The sequence below is a fragment of the Cetorhinus maximus genome, chromosome 21 (assembly GCF_964194155.1).
Source record: "Cetorhinus maximus chromosome 21, sCetMax3.hap1.1, whole genome shotgun sequence".
Classification (NCBI taxonomy): Eukaryota; Metazoa; Chordata; class Chondrichthyes; order Lamniformes; family Cetorhinidae; genus Cetorhinus; species Cetorhinus maximus.
In genome coordinates this window covers 38,530,468-38,555,773 of record NC_135899.1, presented here as the reverse complement: position 1 = coordinate 38,555,773, position 25,306 = coordinate 38,530,468, and the positions used below count along the sequence as shown (strand labels likewise).

The following is a 25,306-nucleotide window of genomic DNA, read 5'->3' as shown; positions in this document are numbered from 1 at the left end:
TAACTAGAGGTTGCAGATAAAAGATGATTGGCAAAAGAATCTGAGGCGAGGAGGAAAATGTTTTTTACACAACGTGTGGTTAGGATTTGGAATACACTGTCTGATAGGGCGGTGGATGTAGATTCAATGATAACCTTCACTAGGGAATTGGAGAAATACTTGAAAAGAGGAGCAATTGTAGGGATTAGGGGAAGGAGCGGAGAAGTGGGATTAACTAGATTGTTCTTCAAAAGAGCTGGCAGAGACTCAATGGGCTGAATAGTCTCCTTTCGTGCCGTACTATTCTATGATTCTCTATGATTCTATGAAGGGTTCTCTGTTACCATCCCTGGCTCTCACTGTCATTTCCCTATGTTGGTCAGAAATAGGAACTCCGTGCATAGGAAGAGGTGCAAGTTCCACTCACAGGAGAGATCAGTGATGTCCTGCCTCAACTCTTCTGCTGCTGAAACCCTCATCCAGACCTTTGTAGGCTCTAGACTCAACTATTCCAATGCTCTGCTGGCTGCTCTCACATCTTGCACTGTAAACTTGAGCTCCTCCAAAACTCTGCTGCCCATGTCCGAACTGACACCAAGACCCATTCACCAATCACCCCTGTGCTCACTGATCTACATTGGCTCCTGGCCAAGTAGCAACTCGATTTTGAAATTCTCATCCTTGTTTTCAAATTTATCTATGGCCTTGCCCCTCCCTATCTCTGTATTCTCCATAGCAATTCAGCTGGAGACACATTTTTGAAATGTCTTTGAAGATTTTACCTGATGGTCTCGGCCTTTCCCAAAAGCTTGGATTTGATAGTTTTGCCCAGTGCTGTGGCTGATAGCTGAAGTTGGGATGTGCAGTCTGAGCGAGTGCAGTGTATCTAATTTCCCAGGATAAACCAGAACCCTTCAATCAGCTATACTGAAGCAATATTGTCCTTAGCTTCTAGCACTTCCTGCACAGTGTGTTTTCCTCAAATAATTGTGGAAATCAAGGGAGAAATTTCAAAATCTATAATTTCTCCTAAGTGTTTATATATTAAAAACATACTCTAAGGGTAAAACTGGTCTTTGCCAGCACGTGATGTGCTCATAGTGAATTGATAGCCCATTTTACACTCCGCCCGATTGTCTTTTCCATTGTCCCAAGGGTGCCTGGGAAGATAGTGGAGCTCGGCGGAAAAGAGTAAGTAGCCAAGTTGTCTAGGGAAAATCAAGCATCTTTTTTCTTGTTTTACAGAAGGATTGCACCGTACTACACCAGAGAATACAGAGAGGATAGACACTGCAGATAGATCCTGACCATCACCCAAGGAACAAGTGCACTGTTGTGGGAAGACATCCAGTCCCTTCATAGCATTGCTCAACACAGAGAAGGTTGGGCAGTGAAACCATCATCTGGAAATCGGTTGGGTCAGAGGAGCTTTGACATATCATCAGATCTGAAACTGGTCAGTGGTGTGGAACCTTCCATCAGAACCAACCTTTCCGAAGGTTCGGCTGTGGGCGATCAGTCAGGGTGAGGCTGGGAAAAAATGTGAGTGGCTCCAAGTGTGGTGAGAGCTTCAATCGTTTATGGAACCTCTTGAACCATTGACTCATTCTCACAGGTGAGAGGCTGTTGAAGTGTGAGGTGTGTGTGGAGGGCTTCACAGGTTGATAAGATCTCCCAAAACGCAAGGTGGATCTGTTGTCCCACCTGTAACACAAGGACAGCCACATGGAAGAGAAAGTATTCAAGTGTGAGGTTTGCGAACGATCCTTCACAAGGTCATCGACACTCGTGAATCACCGACGTATTCACACTGGGGAGAAGCCATACACGTGCAAGGTGTGTGACAAATCATTCTCGATTTCATCCAATCTCCAAGCGCACGAGCGCATTCACACGGGGAGGAAGCCGTTCAAGTGCGATGTGTGTAACAAGGGCTTTGCACAGTCCTCAGCACTGGTGGTTCACGGGCGCATCCACACAAGGGAACAACCATTCACATGTGAAGTGTGTGACAAATCGTTTTCACAGTCATGGAATCTCCGTGTACACCAACACATTCACACCGGGGAGAAACCATTTACATGTGATGTGTGCGACAAATCATTTTCTATGTCATCGTATCTCCGTATACACCAACGTAGTCACACTGGAGAGAAACCATTTACCTGTGATGTGTGCAACAAAGCCTTCTCAAAGTCATGCAAGCTGCATAGACACCAACGCATTCACACAGGGGAGAAACCATTCACGTGTGAGGTGTGTGACAAATCATTCTCATCGTCATCGACCCTCCGCACACACCAACGCATTCACACAGGGGAGAAACCATTCAAGTGTGAGGTTTGTGATAAAGCTTTTGCAATATCTACAAGCCTCCTGATACACCAGAGGATTCACACAGGGGAGAAACCCTTTAGATGTGAGATTTGTGAGAAGGGTTTTACCCACTCCTCCAAACTCCTGATGCACCGGCGCATTCACACTGGGGAGAAACCATTCACGTGCGATGTGTGTGACAAATCATTCTCACGGTCATCGAACCTTTGTGTACACCAACGCATTCACACAAGGCAGAAACCATTCAAGTGTGAGGTGTGTGATAAATCATTCTCTCAGTCAGCGAACCTCCGTGCTCACCAACGCATTCACACTGGGGAGAAACCATTCACATGCGAGGTTTGTAACAAATCTTTCTCGGTGTCATCGAGCCTCCGCGTACACCAACGTGTTCACACAGGGGAGAAACCATTCACATGCGAGACATGTGACAAATCATTCTCACAGTCATCGATCCTCCGCACGCACCAACGCACCCATACAGGTGAGAAACCATTCACGTTTGATGTGTGTGACAAATCACTCTCGAGGTGATCAAAACTCCTGCTCCACCAAAGGATCCACACCAGGGAGTAACTCTTAAATGTGAGGTTTGTCAGAACACTTTTGTGACATCTTTGATCCTGGGCCACCACAGGATTCACACTGGTGAGAAACCATTCAGGTGTGAGGTGTCAGCGTATCTCCTGGTCAATCAATATACTCACACAGGGGAGAAACCTTATCGGCGTGAGTTCTGTAATAAAGTCTTCACACAGTTGTTGGATCTCCTGGAACATCAGTGATCCCACATGGGAGACAAAATCAATGTGATGTGCAACAGGATTGTTTCACCTACTCCTCTCTCACCATACACCAACGCCTCCACATGGACTTGGAGCCAGGTCATCTGCTTCTGTTCCACTAAGACTTGTCTGTGTTGGTTACCCTCCTTAGTTCACAACAGGGGACCTGTTGTTCCAAAGCCCTGTCTGTCTCAGCAGTGCCTGTCTCAAACCTTCCCCACCATCAGCCCAAATTTTCAGAAAGGCAAACTTAACCTTTGACCAGATCGCCAAACATCACCAAAAGAAGACAACAATATGTATAGAATCTCCTGCTTGTGCACAGATGTCACTGTGTCTCTGGGAGGATTTCCTCACCACAGGAAGTAGGCGATTCAAGAGAATATGTGTCAGGATTTTCCCTGGTATAGACAAGAGGGAAATACCTCAATAGTTTCCACACTATGATTTATCTCCCTTCTTGAAGATAGCTACAATTGTCACATTCCTGAATTTGGGCAGATCTCTTTTCCACTCAAATCCGTAGGATGAGTTCATGGAGTCTTTATGTGAGTAGAAGTCCACCAGTTTTGAAGACCTCAGCTGGAATACCATCGGGGCCACCAGGCTTTGTTGTTTTTCATGTGTTTGATTGTTTGTTGCAGCTCTCCCATCGATGGTGACTCACCCATGGACTCTACCACAGGCACTGGGGGATAGACTGGAGGGTATCAGTTGCCACTGTGGATTCATGGTTGAGGAGTTGTTCAAAATCTTCTTTCCAGCATTAACAACAGCATTTTCATCCTTAAGAAGAGAAACAAACACCATCCTGTGAACAAAGGGGATTTTGTCCATTTAAGCTCGGTCTATAAATGGCTCTGATGACATCAAAAAAGCTTTGCATGTTGGATCTCTCGGGCTTTCTCTCCCCACACGTCCTTTATATTCTGGGTTTGTCTTTGAGAACCAGCCTTGAGATGTTGAAATGCTGCCTTCTTGAGTTCTGACCTTGCATTGTTCTGACAGGCAATGAAGGTCAATTGGTTTCATTCTGGGAGGTCACATATTGGCACGTCATGTTCATCGAGCCAGTCCTGGTGACAATGATACTCGAACCCAATGGTCTGGACACAGGAGTTTAGTACAGCGGACTTTATTTGATTCCACTGTTCAGGAAGTGAAAACTTTCCAGATTGGTCATGAGCTGCACCTGGAATTCCTCTCTTTGGTTGGGCTGTTTTAGGGCTGAGATATTGATCTTCCTCCTCTTGGACTTTTGGACATTGTGATGTCGTGGTGCTGGATGGATGTCCATCACCGATCGAACAAGTCGATGATCTGTCCAGCAGGCATCAGTTCCCCCACAAGGATCGAGTGATGCAGAACTTAGAACTTTGACTTGGCTTTAGACCTTCCAGAGGAGCCTCCGACATGGTCTTTGTTGCCAGACAAATCCAAAAAAAAATGCTGTGAATAGCACCAGGAACTCTTCATTACATTCATTTATGCAACCAAAGCATTTAACTCAGTAAATCGTGAGGCTCTCTGGATTGTGTTCCAATGATTTTGATGTCCAAGAAACTTCATCACAATCCTGCAATTGCTTCATGATGATACGACTGCAACTGTCTTGAGTGGGAGATCTGAAACAGAAACCTTCAAAATCCAGTCTGGTGTCAAGCAAGGCTGTGTGATAGCCCCCATTCTATTTACAATCTACCTGACAGTGACTGTTCACCTCATCAAAGATCAACTGCCCTCTGGTGCCAGTATTAAATACCATCAAGATGGGGAACTCATTTACCTCAGTCACATCCGTACCAAAACTAAACTGACCACCATAGATACACATGATCTACAGTTTGCAGATGACTGCAGTGTCGTTGTCCACTCTGTAACAGATTTACAAACAACTGTCATTCTCTTCAATTCTGCATGTGTTTGTATGATGGAAACGAACTCCATCCTGTGCCACTAAAGTTCGGTGTCATTTCTGACCATCGGAATTGGGAGCCAGTCTAAAGCACAGGGATTTTAAAGGAACTTCTGTCTGTAGTATTCTGAGAGAGTTTCCTCTGATGTGTGCGTGTGTGTGTGTGTTAGTAAAGTGTGCCAGCTCTCAGGAGTGGGTATGGGGTCGAGTTGGAACCTGCTTTAGTTGGTGATGGGTGTTTGTTGGTGACTCTTCAGGTAATGGGTGTTTGACTCATACCATGGGGAATGCTTGTACTCTCCTGTCTGGGAGAACTACTATATTGAATATGGTGCAGGAGTTGGGGTGAGTCTCTATAGACCTGAGTTCCCCCAGGCCATCATACCTTCATGTATTAACAGTGTGATATGTTCACCTTACACTCTTCCAAGATTCATTTCATGTTCTGGGAAAGATCTTGAGTCATTTTCAAATGCTTTATTCTTTTGGTTGATTCAAAGTTTGATGTGAACTGCATATTGTGTTGTTGTTTGTCTGCTGTTTTATCAATCTTCTGTATAGATTTATAACTCACAATAAATTCACTTTTTTAACTTAGCCCAAACCAACTGATTTGTCAGCATAGTGTGTTCCTATTCACTGAGACACTCAGGAGCCTACACTAAGAGTCCTGTGCACATTATATTGGTTAATGTCACTGTGGGCTAGCTTACTTTCTCCATCAATGAGTTTATACTTTCCAGTTCGCAGGAAGTGTAATATTTCCCAACGGAAGAAAGACTTGCTTTTTTATCTCAACTTTCACAAACTAAGGGCGTCTGAAAGCATTTAGACCAATGAAGTGCTTTTTGAATGTAGTCACTGTTGTAATAGAAAACATGGCAGTCAATTTGCGCACAGCAAGCTTCCACAAACAGCAGTGTGATAATGACCAGATAATCTGTTTTGTTGATGTTGATTGCGGGATCCACATTGGCCAGTAGATCAGGGATAACTCCCCTGCTCTTCTCCAACGTAGTGTCATTGAATCTTTTACATTAACCCGAGAGGAACTTGGTTTAACTCATCTGAAAGATGGTTCATCTGACAGTGCAGCGCTCCCTCAGTACTGCACTGGAGTGTGAACACACAATCTTCTCCGAGGCGAGAATGCAAAACTAAGCCACGACTGACAATAACATAATATGTCTGTTGTATTAGATTCAGTTTCTAAGGGGTTAAGTCCCAAGGCTGTGTACAGAATGCTTTTCCCCTGTAAACTGGCAGCCTGAAAGTTTGATTTGATTTAAAGTGCTAACTAGTTAGAGCTGCAGGTGTCAGTGTTGTTTTTGTGTCTGGGTTCCTGAAGCTGTGAAAGGTGGTAAAGTCCCTGGTGTCAGCTGGATTGGACATCTTAAGGGATTGTCTTCAATCAGCACTGTTGATTCACCATTCTGCTTTCATTCACTCATGAAAGTTCTGTTGTTTAGGCACAGTTCTAACAGTCTGTCAGGAATAAAACTTGAGGAATATTCCACTCTTCCCAGGAAAGCCCATAGCCCCATCCCCCCTTCTTCATCCACCATTCCTCCCATCTTCATCCCTATACCCACCTCCTCCCCAACTTCCCCCTCCTCACACACTCTGTTTTTGTGACGTTGATTGCAGGACCCATATTGACCAGGACATCAGGGATAACTCCCTTGCTCTTCTACGATATAGTGACATGGGATCTTTTACATTCACCTGAGAGGACAGTTGGCTGGTTTAACTCATGGTACCTCTAACAGTGCAGCACTCTCACAGGACTGCGCTGGAGTGTCAGCCTCATTGCTCCATCTCTTCCTCCTTCACTTCATCTCTCCTCCTCATTATTGTCCTGTCTTCTTATTTGTCCTGTCACAAGAACACAAGAAATAGGAGGAGTTGACCATCTGGCCCATTGAGCCTGCTCCACCATTTAATACGATCATGGCCGATCTTGGACTTCAACTCCACTTTCCTGCCCGCTCCTCAGATCCCTTTAGTCCCCGTCTCCCTCCAGCTCCTTGTCATTATCATCTTCCTTCTTCTCATTGTCTCCCTTCTCCTCTTCATCATTATCTCCCTCCTCCTGCTCATAGAATCACTGAATCTTAACAGTACAGGTCCATTCTGTCCCTTGTGTTGTGCTGGCCCTCTGAATGAGCAATTCACCTAGTGCCACTCCCCTGCCCTTTTCCTGCAGCACTGCACATTTTCAGATAATGATCCAATTCCCTTTTGAATTCCTCAATTCAACCTGCCTCCACCACACTCTCAGGCAATGCATTCCAGATCTTAACCACTTGCTGTGTGAACAGTTTTTCCTCATGTCTCCACTGCTTCTTTTCCCAATTACCTTAACTCTGTGCACTCTGGTTCTCGATCCTTCCACCAATGGGAACAGTTTCTCCCTATCTCCCCTGTCCATACCCTTCATGATTTTGAATACCTCTATCAAATCACCTCTCAACCTTATCCTCCAAGGAGACCAGTCCAACTCCTCAAACCTATCTACCTAACTAAAGTTCCTCATCCCTGGAACCATTCTCGTGAATCTTTTCTGCACCCTCTCTAATGCCTTCACATCCTTCCTAAAGTACGTTGCCCAGAACTGGACATAGTACTCCAGTTGAGTCCAAACCAGTGTTTTCTACAGGTTTAACATCCTTGCTTTTGCACTCTTGTGCCCCTTTTGATAAAGCCCAGGATGCCATATGTTTTATTAACCGCACTCTCAACCTGTCCGCGTTAAATGATTTATGCACATATACTCGCAGGTCACAGAATCACAGTGCTCAGTTCCTGCACCCCTTTTAGAATTGTACCTTTTATTTTATATTGTCTTTCTGCGTTCTTCCTACCAAAATGTATCACTTCACACTTCTCTGCATTAAATTTCACCTGGCACTTGTCTGCCCATTCCACCAACCTGTCCACATCCTTTTGAAATTCTACACTGTCCTCCTCAGTTCACAATGTTTCCAAGTTTTGTATTGCCTGCAAATTTTGAAATTGTGCCTGTACTCCAAGGTCTCTGTCATTAATATTGTTGTAGACTTGATTTTCTAGACACGTTTCTCATAAGAAACAGTGAACTTTATTTACAGGGCTTCAGCAGCAGTTCCATTCTTCCATCAAGAACCACAACTAGATACAAACTCCACCCCAAAGGTTCTCCATGCTTTGGGTGACTCATTCACATTGTCGCGTGATACTACACAGTACAATAAGTCTTAAAGCTATAGTCACTACATTCCTTAAATCTACAGTTACTACATTTTTTTAAAAATTGTATTTGCAAGAACAACCACATTCATAACATTACAAATATATACATGGGTTATGAAATGATAAATTCAGTCTCTCAGGTGGTTTCCTGATCTGGGTGGAACATCGTAGCTCCATGACTTTAGAAGCTCTTATAATCTTCATTTTCTGGAACCGCAGCAACATCAGGTGCCTCCTTAGGCCCAGGCAGTTCAGTGTTATCCACTCCGACAGAGACATCTGGTATGTCTATCCTTGGTTGATCAATCGCAATGGAGACCATAGGTTCTACAATGGTAACAGGTGGAACATTGGTTTGCTGGGGTATCTCCATTCTTCTCAAATGAACCACATGTTTTCGGGTGATCCAGCCCTCCACTTCTACATGGTACGGCAATGGTCCGGTCACAGAAACTATTACTCCAGGTAACCAACAGTACATATACTGTTTCACTGACAGTAAATTCTCGCTCTCCGCTATGCAAATCATGAGTCACTTTTTGATTCCCTTGACTTTTCTCCACCTTCCCCTCCAAATCAGGAAGTACCAGGCTTAATCTCATATGAAAGCGGCACTTCAAAAGTAATTCTGAAGGTGTTGAACCTGTAGTAGTGAAGGGGGGCTGTTCAATAGTGAAACAGGAAACGTGAAAGTTTAGTCTCCAATGATCCAATAATTTTTCGCTCCAACTTTAAAAGTTTGAACTGCTCTCTCGGCCAATCCGTTAAACAACGGATGATACAGTGCTGTCTTTACGTGTTTGATACGATTTAGGCTCACAAATCTTTGAAATTCAGCACTAGTAAATGCAGTACTATTGTCTGAGACAATGACTTCTCTATCCATGTATAGAAAAACTTTGGTGTAACCTTTCTATAGTCGTACCTGATCTAACTTCCTACACATCTAACCATTTGGAAAGTGCATCAATTATCAGTAGAAACATGGTACCTAGAAATGGACCTACAGAATCTATATGCAGTCTCACCCAGGGTCGACCAAGCCATTCCCATGGGTGTAGTGGGGCTGCAGCAGGCAACTTCTGTTGCTGGCACTGGAGACAGAGTTTAACCATTTTTCTACATCATTGTCTAATCCTAACCACCAGATATAGCTCCTTGCAAGTATTTTCATTTTGGAAATTCCAGGAGGCTCACTATGCAACTCAGTTAAGAGCGGTTCTCTTCCTTGTGAAAGAACAACCGCTTGTCCACCACATAATAGGATACCATCCTGACTACTCAATTCATTCCTCAGGGTGAAGAATGGCTTCAATTCTTCAGGAACTGGTTTCTGGGACCAGCCTTTCGATACTTGGTCTCGTACTCTAGACAAGACTGGATCATGGTTCGTCCAGTTTCTTATTTCTCTTGCGCAGACTAGCGAAGAATCCAGGAAACTCATCGCTAATATGATCTCTTGGGGAGTTGGAGCATGTTCAATGCTCCCCTGCAAAGGAAGGTGACTGAGGGCACCTGCATTGGCTATGTGCATCCCTGGTCTGCATAAAAGTATATTCATATTCTGATAAAATCAAAGCCCATCTTTGAATCCTTGCGGAAGCTATGGGAGGGATAGCTTTCTCTTCGCTAAACAGATCCAAGAGCAGATACTAGAGTAAAGTGTTGGCCATGTACATCCTGATGGAATTTTTTAACTCCAAAAATAATCAATAATCCTTCTTTCTCAATTTGTGAATAACCCTTCTTAGTCATAGAGAGGTGGCTGGACACAGCCTAACGGCCTTCCTGAACCGTTGTCCATCTTGTGAATTAGTCCTGCTCCCACGCCATAGAGGGAAGCGTCGCAAATTAGCGCCAATTCTTTTGTTGAGTCACAGTGTGCTATGAAGTTCGAAGAGTGCAAGAGCTGTTTAACTTTTGTGAAGGCTTCTTCTTTAGCTGACTTCCAAGATCAACATTTTTCTTCAATAATGAGTGTAGAAGGGCTAGGACCATTGATAAGTTGGTTAGGAATCAACCATAGTAATTTACCATACCCAAGAATGACTTGAGTTCTGAGACATTTGTAGGCAAGGGTGCCTCCTTAATAGCTTTGACTTTTTCTTCTACCAGGTGTAACCCCTAAGTATCCACCCAGTGGCCCAAGTAAATGACTTAATTTGCCTGAAAAGTACATTTTTCCTTTCTCAAGTGCACCCCTGCTTCCAAGAATCGTTTCAAGACTTCTTCCAAGTTAGCCAAGTGTTCACTTCTATTAACCCAGTTATTAGGACATTGTCCAGCTAGACGATGACTTCAGGTAGTCCTTGCAGCAAGTTCTCCATCGTCCTCTGGGAAATTGAGCAGGCCGAAGAAACACCGAACGGCAGGTGCGTGTATAATAAAACCCTTTGTGTGTGTTTATGGTTACAAATCCTCTGGGTGTACCATCCAGTTCCAGTGACTCATATCTAATTTAGTGTAAGTTCTCTCTCCTAATAATTTGGCATATAGATCCTCGATCATGGGGATAGGGTGCTTGTCCAAATTGGCAGCCTTGTTTACTGTTAATTTATAATATTCACAGATATGGATGGTCTGATCCGGTTTCAAGACAGGGACTATGGATGCTGCCCATTCCGAAAATTGAACTGGCTGAATAATACCTAGCTTCTCTAAATGGTTTAATTCAGTGTCAACCTTCTCTCTCAGGGCATAAGGCACAGGCCTGGATTTTTTAAAAAAATGAGTTGCTTCAGAGTCAACATAGACCTTAGCCTGCAGGCCCTTGATTTTCCCCAGTTCCTCTTGAAAGACCTTGTCATATTTCTTCATCAGCTCTGGCAGTCCTCCAGCTCTCAGCTGGAAAATTTCAGACCAATTTAGTTTAATATATTTTAACCAATCATGACCTAGAAGGCTTGGTCCTTCACCCTCCACTACAATCACAGGGAGCTGTGCTATCTGGTGCTTGTAATAAACATGTACAGTAGTAATACCTTTCACCTGTATGACTTCACCAGTATACATTTTCAATTTGGCTGAAGTCTGCTTCATATTCAATTGTTGAGTACCCTTGTTTAAATATTTGAATGTGTGCTCCCCCACCAGAGTGGTTAATGCACCGGTATCCACTTCCATAAACAAAAGTTTTCCATTGACCTGCAGAGTAACAGTGATTGGCTCTGTTTTCCCTACTCTCACATTAAATAGAGAATAAACATCTGAATTAGTGGTTTCTGGTTCTTCTACATTATGTATTTCGATCAGCTTACTTTGCTGCCTGGGAACCTGTCTCAATCTTTCTTTACATTGCTTCAGTATGTGCCCTCTTTAATGACAATAATGGCATTCCACCTCTTTAAAACAGCAAATTTCAGGGATATGGTTACTTCCACAATGGTAACAATTCATTTTCAGATTTGCTGCTGAGCTGGCTCCTGTATATTTTGTAAATTTTTGGATAGCAGGGACTGTCACCCACTTTGCGGCTGACTCTCTGGTTTTTTGCACCACACCTGGTGGTCTGTTCCTGCCCTAACTGGAAAGCGGTGCCTTTTTTGTACACCCTGTAAGGCATGCGAATCCCAGTCGGTGCTTTCCATCGCAAACGCTATTTCCAATGCTCTTTTAAAATCGATATTTACTTCAGCTAACAACCATTGTTGAATGGCATCATTGTGCACACTGCAGACTAAATGATTCCTTAACATTTCGTTTAGGGTCTCCCCAAAGTCACGATGTCCAGTTAGCTGTTTCAACTTTGCTACGTATGTTGCTATGGTCTTCCCGGGGCGCTCAGTCTCGAATTAAATATGAACCTCTGCGTGATTATGGAGGGTTTGGGTTGAAAATGACCCTTTACGAGTTCTACCAGTTCGCTGAAGGTCTTCGAATCAGGAGCATTTGGGGCTGTCAAGCTACAGATTAAATTATAAATTTTACTCCCACAGATGCTTAGAAGAATTGCTTTGCTTTTTTTCTTCCACCGTTATTTCGTTTGCTTGGAAAAAGAAACTGAAGTGCTCTATATATTGACAACAGTCCTCTGTGGATGAGTCGAAAGGGTTGATCCTGTGAAAAAGTGGCATACCCGGTGAGTATATTTTCCCTTTCATCTGATACTGTCATTCACTGGGCGAGGGTCAGCACCGGAACTAATTTATCCTCATTGCCAGTTGTTATGGGCTTGATTTTCCGGGTATGTTTCTTATAGGAAACAGTGAACTTTATTTACAAGGCTTCAGCAGCAGTTACATGCTTCCAGAACTGGACACAAACTCCACCGCTGAGGCTCCCCACGCTTCGGGCTGATTCATTCTCACTGTCATGTGATACTATACAGTATAATAAGTCTTAAAGCTGCAGGCACTACATTCCTTAAAGGTACAGTTACTACAGATATATACCAGGAAGAGCAGGGGTCCTAACACTGAGCTCTGGGGACTTTCAGAGAGAGTGACAATGGGGGCACTTGGGCCCCTTCTCAGGTTACGAGCTCTGTGAAGACTGATCACTTTTAAAGAGAAATTTAAACTCTAGTTAATAGCTGAAAGGATGACATGTCGAGATTTCATGTTTCATGTTTTACTGTCACATTTCCAAACAAAAACACAATTGACTAAACAATATTTTCTTTTGTAGACAACTTATACTTTAAACTCGAGAAATGATTTACTTATCGCATCTCACACTCTCCAGGAGTTACAGAACTTAGAACACAGTTGCTTAGTTCACAGTTGCTCTCAGCTTCCAAAAATGCTCCCATTTACGTTCCCAGCCAGGTAACATCTAATCCCTGAACTAACTTTCACTATGAGGTTTACACTGTTATTTCTTATGCTAGCTCCAAGCTAGGCAAATCTTCTAGCCTCTTTTAACTCCTCACGAACGCGTTCTGCATTGTGATGTTTTTCATTCAGCATTTTCTCTGCTCAAGGTGCAGTGTAGATCTGCTGATGTCTTTGGAGATCAAAGGTTTGGGTGAAAGACTTGTCACAAATGTTGAAGCATTTTTCCCCTGTATGGATCTCTGGTGTCCCAGGTGGGTCAAAGACACCAGGAAATCTTTATCACAAACCTCACACCTGCAGGATTACTCCCCTGTGTGGATCCTCTGATGGAGCAAGAGTTTGGATGACCACAAGAAAGATTTGTCACACAGCTCACACTTGAACGGTTTCTCCACTGTGTGAATGTGTTGTTGTGCACTAAGGGTCGATGAGGTCAACAATGATTTGTTGCATATCTTGCAAGTGAACAGCTTCTCTCTAGTGTGAACGCATTGATGTGCATGGAGGTTCGATGACTATGTGAATGCTCGGTCGGACACCTCACACTTGAAGGGTTTCTCCCCTGTGTGAATCCTCTGATGCATCAGGAGCTCGGAGCATTGGGTGAAAGCCATCTCACAAACCTCACATCTGAATGGTTTCTCCCCAGTGTGAATCCTTTGGTGTATCAGGAGGCTTGAAGATGTCACAAAAGCTTTATCACAAACCACACACTTGAAGAGGTTCTCCCTCTGACGGATCCTCTGATGGACCAAGAGGTTCCCTAACTGTGTGAAAGTATTGTCACACACCTCACACTTGACCGGTTTCTCCCCGGTGTGAATGTGTTGATGTTTACGGAGTGACGATGACTGTGCGAATTATTCGTCACACACCTTGCATGTGAATGGTTTCTCCCCAGTGTGAATGTGTCGGTGTTCACGGAGGCGCCATGATTTCAAGACGGATTTGTCACCTGCCTCACAAGTAAACAGCTTCTCGTGAATAGGTTGGTGTTTGCAGAGGGACGATGAGCTCGAAAATGATTTGTTGCACACCTGACACGTGAATAGTTTCTCCCCTGTGTGAATGCGTTGATGTGCACGGAGGTTCAATGACTGTGTGAATGCTCAGTCACACACCTCACACTTGAAGGGTTTCTCCCCTTTGTGAATCGTCTGGTGCGTCAGGAGTTTGGAACATCAGGTGAAAACCATCTCACAAACCTCACACCTGAATGGTGTCTCCCCAGTGTGAATCCTCTGGTGTATCAGGAGGCTTGAAGATGCCACAAAAGCTTTATCACAAACGTCACACTTGAAGGGTTTATCCCCTGTGTGGATCCTGATGGACCAGGAGGTTCCCTAACTGTGTGAAAATTTTGTCTCACACCTCACACTTGAATGGTTTCTCTTCCATGTAGCTGTCCTTGTATTAACAGCTGTACAATAGAAGCACCTTATGCGTTAGGAGGTCGTGTGAGCCTGTGGAGTCCTCCTCACACACTTCACATTTGAACCGCCTCTCATCTGTAGGAATGAGTCAGTGGTTCTTGAGGCTCGATGAATGATTGAAGCTCTCACCACACTTGGAGCCCACTCACACTTCTTCCCAGCCTCACCCTGACTGATCATCCACAGCCAAACCTTCGGAAAGGTTGGTTCTGATGGAAGGTTCCACACCACTGAGCAGTTTCAGATCTGATGATGTGTCAAAGCTCCCCTGACCCGACCGATTTCTAGATGATGGTTTCACTGTCCAACCTTCTCTGTGTTGAGCAATGCTGTGAAGGGACAGGATGTCTTCCCACAGTTGTGCAGTTGCTCCTTGGGTGATGGTCAGGATCTATCTGCGGTGTCTATCCTCTCTGTATTCTCTGGTGTAGTACGGTGCAATCCTTCTGTAAAACATGAAAAGGAAACATAATTTCCTCCAACTCCCTCTCCTCCTTTGCTGAAGGGGCTGACTCCTCAGTTGGAGACTATTCCACAGTGAGTGCTAGTTTGCTATTCCCCTGTGTACAAGTTCTCCCCACACCTCAGGAGGAGGCCGGGTTTGATCATCCACTCATCATTTTTGTCTGAAGACACTTAAACATTGTGTCTTGCGCTCGTGTGCTGGGCTCCAACATGGTTGAGAATGGAGCCGTTTTCTCCTATTACTTGACTGGTTGTCCACAATTCTCAACAGGATTTGGTAAGACTACAGTGCTTTTCTCTGATCTGCTGGTTGTGGGGTTTTTTGGTCTGCTTATTACCTGCTACTCTTGGGGAATTTAGCCTGCATGTAGCCCTCTGCATTACCAGGAGAGAGAGAGAGCAGGCGGAGGAAAAAGGAAGAAGATGCAAAATAGGAGGAGCGGAAAAGGAGAGATAGATCATAAGAAATTGGAGCAGGAGTAGGCCATTCATCCATCTCTCCTTTGCCTGTGCTGATCCCACCCCTGCACGACATTGCTACCTTGGATGCTGTGGGTCTTCCTCTTCTGATCTGCTGTCAAACACATCCGAGGCTACACATCCCACACTGATGTTGTCAGTTTGAAAGCCTCCGAGGATGAAGAATGCTATTCCCACACTAGAAATCTCTGTCAAACGTTTGCCAGGGGAACTGAGACAGCAGCTGCAATAAGTGAGGTTTTATTCAGATGGGACAATGACAAGTTTAAGTCCCCACCTGATCTGCTGCTCAAAGTCGCCTCCGTTTCACCGGTCAGTTTCCCAAACTTCAGGAAACTCATGTTACTCCAGAAATATTTGGATTGGCTGTGAGAGACGTCAATCAGAGAGCCCCACCCACTCTGCCCATTCCCCCCCCTTCCTGTTCCACAGCTGCTTCACTTCCTGTAGGGACTCAAAACCAACTCAGGGGATGGTGAGTGAACGAACACAATTTATAATAATTACATCACATAATGTCCACACTAATCTTCAGGCAGCCTGACTATCCTGTGGGGAATCAGCTGTGGAAATGCCCCTTATGCTGTGTGAGAACATCCAGCTGAGAGAGCTGTTTACTCGGTGCTTTGTGCTGAACTGTTTGCCTGGAGCTGTGTGTTGGATATTGAGTGTGTTTATTGGAAGCATTTCCCTTCTGATTTACAGGCTGACTTTTGTTGATGGCTCATTACTGAATATGAGAAGGTGAGGTGTAATTATCTGGGAGGTGCAGAGTGTCTGAGGATTCTTACTGATTTCCTATTGTTGAGTTCTGTGTGTGTGTGTTGGGAGCTGGTTATTATCCTGTGGACTGTGAATGGTCAGATCTGTCTGTGTGTTGGGATCTGGATGTTTCCTGTCTTTTCAAATCCCTCCAAGACCTCCCACCCTCCCTATCTCTGTAACCTCCTCAGAAAAGAAAGAAAGACTTGCATTTACATAGAGCCTTTCATGACCACCAGATGTCCCAAAGCTCTTTACAGCCAATGAAGTACTTTTGAAGTGTGATCACTGTTGTAATGTAGGAAACGTGGCAGCCAGTATGTGCACAGCAAGCTCCCACAAACAGCAATGTAATAATGACCAGATAATCTGTTTTTAGTGATGTTGATTGAGGGATTAATGTTGGTCAGGAGACCAGGGATAACTCCCCTGTTCTTCTTCAAAATAGTGCCATGGGATCTTTTATACCCACCTTAGAGAGAGCAGAAGGGGCCTCGTTTGACATCTTATCTGAAAGACGGCACCTCTGACAGTGCAGCACTGCCACACTCCTTTAGTGCTGTACTATGTTATGATTCTGTATGATTCTATGAAGGGTTCTCCGTTACCATCCCTGGCTCTCACTGTCATTCCCCTTGTTGGTCAGGAATAGGGACACTGTGCATAGGAAGAGGTACGAGCTCCACTCACAGGAGAGACCAGTGACACCCTGCCTCAGTTCATCTGCTGCTGAAACCCTCATTAAGACCTTTGTAAGCTCCAGACTCAACGATTCCAATGCTCTCCTGGCTGCTCTCACATCTTGCACTGTAAACTTGAACTTCTCCAAAACTCCGCTGCCCATGTCCTAAATGACACCAAGACCCGTTCCCCAATCACTCCTGTACTCACTGATCTTCACTGGCTCCTTGTCAAGCAACACCTCAATTTTAAAATCCTCATCCTTGTTTTAAAATCCCTCCATGGCCTTGTCCCACCCAATCTTTGTAAACTCCAGAGCAATTCGATTCCCATTTCTGGAGACATACTTATTAAAATGTCTTTTCATGCTCATTGTAAATTTATAGCCCATTGTACATTCTGCTCAACTGTCCTTCCCATTGCGCTCAAGGTGCCTGGGAAGATGGGGGCTGCACAGAGGAAAGAAAGTTGCCACATTGTCTGCTCCTGATCACTATCCAGAAAACAGAGTCAAATGAGGAAAAGAAAGGGCTTGGATCTGATCACCCACACGGGGGAATAGCAGACTAGAACTCACATGTGGAACAGTCTCTAACTGAGGAGTCACCCCCTTCAGCAAAGGAGGAGAGGGAGTTGGAGGAAATCATGTTTACTTTTCCTGTTTTACAGAAGGATTGCACCGTACTACGCCAGAGAATACAGAGAGGATAGACACCACAGATAGATCCTGACCATCACCCAAGGAGCAACTGCACAACTGTGGGAAGACATCCAGTCCCTTCACAGCATTGCTCAACACAGAGAAGGTTGGGCAGTGAAACCATCATCTGGAAATCGGTCGGGTCAGGGGAGCTTTGACATATCATCAGATCTGAAACTGGTCAGTGGTGTGGAACCTTCCATCAGAACCAACCTTTCCGAAGGTTTGGCTGTGGGCGATCGGTCAGGGTGAGGCTGGGAAGAAGTGTGAGTGGGCTCCAAGTGTGGTCAGAGCTTCAATCATTCATCGAGCCTCGTGAACCACTGACTCAGGTGAGAGGCTGTTCAAGTGTGAGGTGGGTGAGGAGGACTCCACCGGGTTATAAGATTTTGTAAACTACAAGGTGCATCTGTTGTACAACTGTTAATACAAGGACAGTGACATGGAAGAGAAACCGTTCGAGTGTGAGGTGTGCAACAAATCGTTCTTGCGTTCATCTCACTTCCGCAGACACCAACGCATTCACACAGGGGAGAAACCATTCACGTGTGAAGTGTGTGACAAATCATTCTCGGAGTCATCACATCTCCGCACACATCAACGCATTCACACAGGGGAGAAACCATTTGCGTGCGAGGTATGTGACAAATCATTTGCGCAGTTAACAAGCCTCCTGATCCATCAGACAATCCACACAGGGGAGAAACCCTTCAAGTGTGAGGTTTGTGGTAAAGCTTTTGTAACATCTACAAGGCTCCTGGTACACCAGAGCATTCACACAGGGGAGAAACCCTTCAGGTGTGAGGTTTGTGAGATGGCTTTCACCCAGGCCTCCAATCTCCTGATGCACCAGAGGATTCACACAGGGGAGAAACCATTCACATGCGAAGTGTGTAACAAATCATTCTCGCAGTCATCAACCCTCCGCACACACCAACGCCTTCACACTGGAGAGAAACCGTTCAAGTGTGAGGTGTGTAATAAGGGCTTTGCACAATTACCAGGCCTGGCGAGTCACCGGCGCATTCACAGGGGAGAAGAAAACATTCATGTGTGAGGTGTGTAATAAGGACTTTGAACAATAATGGGGTCTGATGGATCACCATCGCATTTACACAGGGGGGAAGCCAAGTAAGATGCGTGACTGAGTCTTCACACAGTTAGCAATGCTCGTGAAACACTGACTCGTCCACATGGAGGAAAAGATATTTCAGTGTGAGGGATGTGACAGAGCCTTGACAAGGACAACATCCTGATACACCAGACAATTCACACAGGGGAGAAACCATTCAGTTTTTAGGTGTGCGACTGAGGTGTCACACTTGTGACACCCGTGAAACACTGATGCATTCACACTGGGGAGAAACCATTCATATACGAACTGTGTGACAAAGCTTTCACAAACTCATCAAACCTCCTGATCTATCAGAGGCGCCACACAGGGGAGTGACCATTCATGTATGAGATTTATAATGAAGTTCACCTGAACACTTCGACCCTCTTGGATCACCCCCAGAATCACACAGGGGAGAAACCCTGAGGGGTTTGTGACAAGGCTTTCACTCAGTCCTCTGACCTCCTGAAGCAGCAGTGGATCCACACTGGTGAAACCATTCAGGTGTAAGGTGAGTGACAAAGCTTTCACATAGTCACCATATCCTCTGATCCATCGACACACTCACACAGGAGAGATACCCTTTCAACCTGAGTTCTGTAATAAAGCCTTCACACAGTTGTTGGACCCCCTGGATATCATTGGATTTTGAACATGGAAGAAAAAAGCACCGTTGACAATGGAGAGAAATTGTACATGTCTTCTGTGTGTGGATGAGGCTTCAGCAGATCATCTGGCCTGTCAAATCATAAATGCAGTCACAATGGCGAGAAACCATGGAAATGTGGGGTCTGTGGGAAGGGATTTAATTACCCATTTGAATATGAGCAAACCCACATGGGAGATAAACTCTTCCAGTGTGAGGAGTGCCAGGATTGTTTCACCTACTCCTCTCTCGCCATACACCAATGTCTCCACATGGACGTGGAGCCGGGTCACCTGCTTCCGTTGCACTGAGAGTTGTCTGTGTTGTTTACCCTCCAGTGCACACACAGGGAAGGTGTCGTTCCAAATCACTATCCGTCTCAGCAGTGTCTGTCTCGAACCTCTCCCACTGTCGGTCTAATCGTTTCAGGAAGACCAATTTAACCTTTGACCAGATCACCAAACATCACCTAAAGAAGACATCAATGTGTATAAAAGCTCCTGCTTATGCACAGCTGCCACTGTGTCTCTGAGAGGATTTCACAGCCACAGGAAGTAGGCAATTCGGGATGTGTGTCAGGATATACCTTATATACAAGTTGATGATCTCTCCACCAGGCAGCTGTTCCCATTTCCTCATCCACAGAGTAAAGGTAATTTTGGGAACAAGGGTGTCGAAGGTGGATATGAGGGACTGATTAAACCAGACTGACAGCTACAGAAGCATTGTGGTGAATGGAGGGCCAAAGGGCATAGATTTGGGAATTAGAAAGCGCTGTCCAACTCACCTGGGGGAAGATTCTTCCAGGAATGGAAACTGATTGGTCCATGGACCCATGTGATCACTGGATCTCTGTAACCATTGGTGGGTTTGTATGATGGAAACGAGCTCCACCCTGTGTCACTAAAGTTCGGTGTCATTTCTGACCATCAGGATTAGGACCCAGACTAAAACACAGGGATTTTGAAGAAACTTCTGTCTGTAGTATTCTGAGAGAGTTTCCCCTGATGTGAGTGTGTGTGTGTTAGTAAAGTGAGCCAGCTCTCAGGAGTGGGTATGGGGTAGAATTGGACCCTGCTTTAGTTGGTGATGTAAATTATAGACAGATCCTCTTCAGGTGATGGGTGTTTGACTAATACCATGGGGAATGTTTGTACTCTCCTGTCTGGGAGGACTACTATCCTGAGTATGGTGAGGGAGTGGGGTGAGTCTCTACAGACCTGAGTTCCCTCAGCCCATCATACCTCGATGTAATAACAGTGTGATATGTTCACCTTACACTCTTCCAAGATTCATTTCACATTCTGGGAAAGATCTTGAGTCATTTTCAAAGATTTTGTTATTTTGGTTGATTCAAAGTTTGGTGTAGGCTGAATATTGTGTTGTTTTTCTGTTGTTCTATCAATATTCTGTGTAGGTTTATAACTCATAATAAAATCAGTATTTTTGTTGAACCCAAGCTACCTGATTTGTCAGCATGGTGTGTTCCTATTCACTGAAACACTCAGGAGCCTACAGTAAGAGCCCTGTACACAATATATTGGTCAATGTCACTGTGGGCTGGTTTACTTTCTCCATCAATAGGTTTATAATTTCCAGTTCACAGGAAGCAGAACATTTCACTAGGAAAGGAAGATTTACATTTATATATCAGCCTTCACAAACATAGGGCATGTGAATCAATTTACAGCCATTGAAATGCTTTTCGAAGTGTGACACTTTTGTAATGTAGGAAACGAGGCAGCCAATTTGTGCACAGTGTGACGATCATGTTTGGGACCGGTAACATTTGAAGAGAAATGTGAACACCCAGTGATTAACCAACAAAATTGCGCCTTAAGATTTTACATTTTTAAACAAAAATGCTATTGCGTATAAAAGAAATAATCAATTTGAGCACTGTTAACACTATAGTTTATGATTACTTATGCAATAACTCAGTTCGATTTCTTTCTTTCCCCCCAATAGTTCCCTTATATGTTACAAGAATCTTAAAGGTTTAATCAATTCTTTAGCGATCAAGCAAAAGGTGTGCCACAGCCCTCGAGAAGTCACTTTAATTCTTCTCAGTGTTTTAGCTATTCTCAATCCATAGCTTTTTAGTTGAGCAACTCTTCAATTTCTCTATGGATGCCTCAGCTTCTTGTTTGGATGCAAGGAGAAGCCCAACTGCCTTTGCACAGCTTCCAAGCTAACTCTGCTGACTGATTCTGCCACAAGATTTAGCGAGGACCACTGTAGATTTTTCCACCAGCTTCAGACTAGGTGAATCTTCCAGCTGATTTTCCTCTCACAAGATCCTAACTGTGCTTCACTTTCCATTCCATGCAGTGAACGATGAAGTTAATATATTCTCTGTTTAAGTGCAGGCCTGATGAACAATCATCAGGCTCTCTCAATCCAGTGAGATGCAGTCTATGCGAAAGCAAAACTGCAATTGCCTTTTGTGAACAAGCGCCCAGCTAAATTAAACAAAAGGAACTTCTACCCAACTGTTTGATTCTGCAGCCCATATGAATAATTAATATTACTAATGGATATGATTATCCTCTCTGAAGGTTCCCTGGGTCCATGAACAAACCCCCCATGTTCACAAAGCTGCTTTCAGCATCTTTTCATTTCGAAACTACATACATAATTTAAATCCTTTATTGAAGTCAGGACAGATCTTTTGGCTCCATTACAAACTTAAAGATGATCCCCTATTGTTTACTGTTTTCACACCTCTACCCCAGACCTTGTAAGGTAAACATAGGTTAGCTTTTTACTGTAATAAACTCCAAGCTTGTTTGAATTGCACTTACATCAGAGTTTTTACCAGTTTTTGTTTGCTGTTTGTGGGAACTTGGTGTTGTTGTGAAAATCTAGTTTATAATTCATATGTTTTAGATTATAACTTTTGTTTGAGGAATTAAAGTTTTAAGTATTTATATGCAGTTAACTCATCTGAAAGATGGTACCTCTGACAGTGCAACACTCCCTCAGTACTGTGCTGCAGTGTCAGCCTTAGTGTTCCATCTTGCCATTCTTCATCTCTATCCCTCCTCCTCAATATTGTACTCTCCTCTTATTTGTCCTTTTCACAAGAACACGAGAAATAGGATCAGGAGTTGACCATATGGCCTGTCGAGACTACTCCACACTTTAATACGATCGTGGCTGATCTTGGGCTTCAACTCCACTTTCCTGCCCACTCCCCATATCTTTTAATTCCATGTCTACTTCCAGCTCCCTGTCATTATTATCTTACTTCTTCCCATTGTCTCCTTTGTTTTCCTCATCATTATCTTCCTCCTCCTGCTTCTCATAGAATCATTGAATCATAACAGCACAGCAAACATCAAGTCTGTGCTGGTCCTCTGAAGGAACAATTTACCTAGTGCCAATCTCCTACCTTTTCCCCCTAACCCTGCATATTTTCCTACTTCAGATAGTTATCCAATTCCCTCAGGAATTCCTCGATTGAACCTGTCCCCACCACACCCTCAGGCAGTGTGTTACAAATGCGAACTACTCGCTGCATGAAAAAGTTTTCCCTCATAGAGCCATAGAATAGTTACGGTGCAGAAAGAGGCCAAACGGCCCATCTCATCTGGACTGGCCAAAAAAGAGAAAAAAAGAAACTAGACACCTATTTTAATCCCACTTTCCAGCACCTTTTCCATAGCCTTGCAAGTTACAGCACTTCAGATGCAGACCCAGGGACCTTTTAAATGAGCATTTCAGCCTCAAACACCAATTCGGGCAGTGAATTCCAGATGCCCACCACCCTCTGAGTGAAAAAGATTTTCCTCATGTACCCTCTAATCCTTTTACCAATCACCTTAAATCTATGCCCCATGGTAATTGACCTCTCAGCTCAGGGAAACAGGTCTTTCCTGTCTACCTTCTCTAGGCCCCTCATAATTTTGGACACCTCAATTAGGTCATCCCTCAGCCTTCTGTGTTCTCATAGCTGTAATTTTCAAACCCTGGCAACATTCTTGTAAATCTCCTCTGTGCTCTCTCCAGAGCAATTATGTCCTTCCTGTAATGTGACCACAACTGTACACAAAATTCCAGCCGTGGCCTAACCAGCGTTTTATACAATTCCATCATTACATCTCCGCTTTTGTATTCAATATCTCGTCCAATAAAGGAAAGTATTGAATATGCTTTTTTTTTTACACCTTATCCACCTGTACTGCTGCCTTCAATGACCTGTGAACATGCTTTCCAAAGTCTCTCACTTCCTGAACTCCTCTCAATATCCTCCTGTTTATTTAATATGCCCTTGCTTTGTTTGCCCTCCCCAAATGCATTACTTCACATTTTTCCATTTGCCACTTTTCTGCCCACTCAATAAAACCATTGATATTATTCTGGAGACAACAGCTATTCTCTTCACTATCAACGGCAAATTTTTGTGTCATCTGCAAATTTCCTGATCATGCCTCCCACATTTAAGTCCAAATCATTAATATATACAACAAGCAGCAAGTGCCCCAAAACTGAGCCCTGTAGAGCACCATTGGAAATTATTTCCCATCACAAAAACATCCATTGACCATTATCCTTTGATGCCTGTCACTGAGCCAATTTTGGATCCAGCTTGCCACCTTCTTCTGTATCCCATGGGATCTTACTTTTCCGCCCAGTCTGCCATGTGACACCTTGTCAAATGCCTTACTAAAATCCATGTAGATAACATCTACTGCACTACCCCCATCAATCCTCCTTGTTACTTCCTCAAAAAAATTGATTAAGTTAGCAAGACATGATCTTCCCTTCACAAAACCATGTTGACTATCCCTGATCAATCTGTGCCTTTCTAAGTGACAGTTTAACCTGTCTCCATTGCTTCTTTTGCCAATCACCTTAAATATGTACCACCTAGTTCTCAATCTGTCCACTAATGGGAACAGTTTCTCCCTATTTTCTCTGTCCAGACCCCTCATGATTTGAATACCCCTTTCAAATCTCCTCTCAATCTTCTCTTCTCCAAGGGGAACAGTTCCAACTCCTCCAATCTTTTTATTTAACTGAAGTTCCTCATCCCTGGAATCATTCTCATGAATCTTTTCTGTATTTTCTCTAAAGCCTTCACATCCTTCCTAAAGTGTGAGTGCTCAAGGCTGGACACAATACTGCAATTGAGGCTGAAGCAGTGTTTTATATGGGTTTAACATAACTTCCTTGCTTTTGTGCTCTATGCTCCTATTGATAAAGCCTAGGATACCGTATGCTTTATTAACATTCTCTCAACCTCTTCTGCCACCTTCAATGATTTATGCACATAAACCCCCAGGTCCCTCTGCGCCTGCACCCCTTTTAATATTGTATCCTTTATTTTATATTATCTCTTTGTGTTCTTCCTACCAAAATAAATCACTTCATACTTCTCTGCATTAAATTTCATCTGCCACTTGTCCACCCATTTCACCAGCCTAAGTCCCTTTGAAATTCTACACTATTCTTCCTGCAGTTCACAATGCTTCCAAGTTTTGTATTGTCTGCAAATTTTGAAATTGTGCCCTGTATACCAAGGCCTCTGTCATTAATATATATCAGGAAGAGCAGGGATCCTAACACTGAGCCCTTGGGACTTTCAGATAGAGTGACAATGGGGGCACTTGGCCCTTTCTCGGTTTACGATCTCCATGGGTACCGATACCTTTTAAAGAGAAATTTTAAACTCCAGTTAATAGCTGAAGGGATGACACGTCGAGATTTCACGTTTCAAAAGTTTTATTGAGTCAAATGAGCAACCAAAAACACTATTGACTAAACACTACGGGCAGGATTTTACGTCATGTGGGTGGGCACACACCTGACCCGATTGGGCATAAAATAGTGTGAGACTACGTCAGGCGAGTGTCCTGAAGTCATTGCGCACGTATGCAATATTTCAGTCATCAGGCACACGCGAGAGTCGGCAGCGAGCCTGCTGACAATTATGAGACCTATTAAGGCCATTAAATTTTCTTATGGTTGGCGGGTAGGCGAATCAGCCAGGCGGCCTTT

General features: G+C 44.0%; 3 protein-coding genes across 5 annotated transcripts in view; 2 read left to right on the top strand and 1 right to left on the bottom strand.

The window, feature by feature from the left end:
* LOC144695466 (uncharacterized) overlaps positions 1–5,613 on the top strand; it is a 409,626-nt gene extending 404,013 nt beyond the window's left edge. The window contains 2 exon segments of the mRNA XM_078566349.1: positions 1,696–2,881; positions 2,884–5,613. Of these exon segments, the coding sequence (XP_078422475.1) occupies positions 1,696–2,881; positions 2,884–3,101 (1,404 nt within the window). The 3' untranslated portion in view covers positions 3,102–5,613.
* The window catches only part of LOC144695274 (uncharacterized), a 291,857-nt gene that overhangs the window by 210,561 nt on the left and 55,990 nt on the right, over positions 1–25,306 (top strand). The window contains exons 1-2 of one of the 3 annotated variants that reach the window (XR_013579915.1): positions 17,518–18,856; positions 18,938–20,762. Coding sequence is in view for 1 of the 3 variants with exons in the window: in XM_078566190.1 (XP_078422316.1) it covers positions 17,986–18,600 (615 nt within the window). In the remaining 2 variants the exon portion in view is untranslated. Of the gene's footprint in view, positions 1–17,517; positions 20,763–25,306 lie in introns of those variants that run through there. The other 2 variants (XM_078566190.1, XR_013579916.1) reach the window with 2 other exon arrangements.
* Positions 1–25,306, bottom strand: part of LOC144695199 (uncharacterized) — a 425,892-nt gene that overhangs the window by 369,553 nt on the left and 31,033 nt on the right. The window lies entirely within an intron of this gene.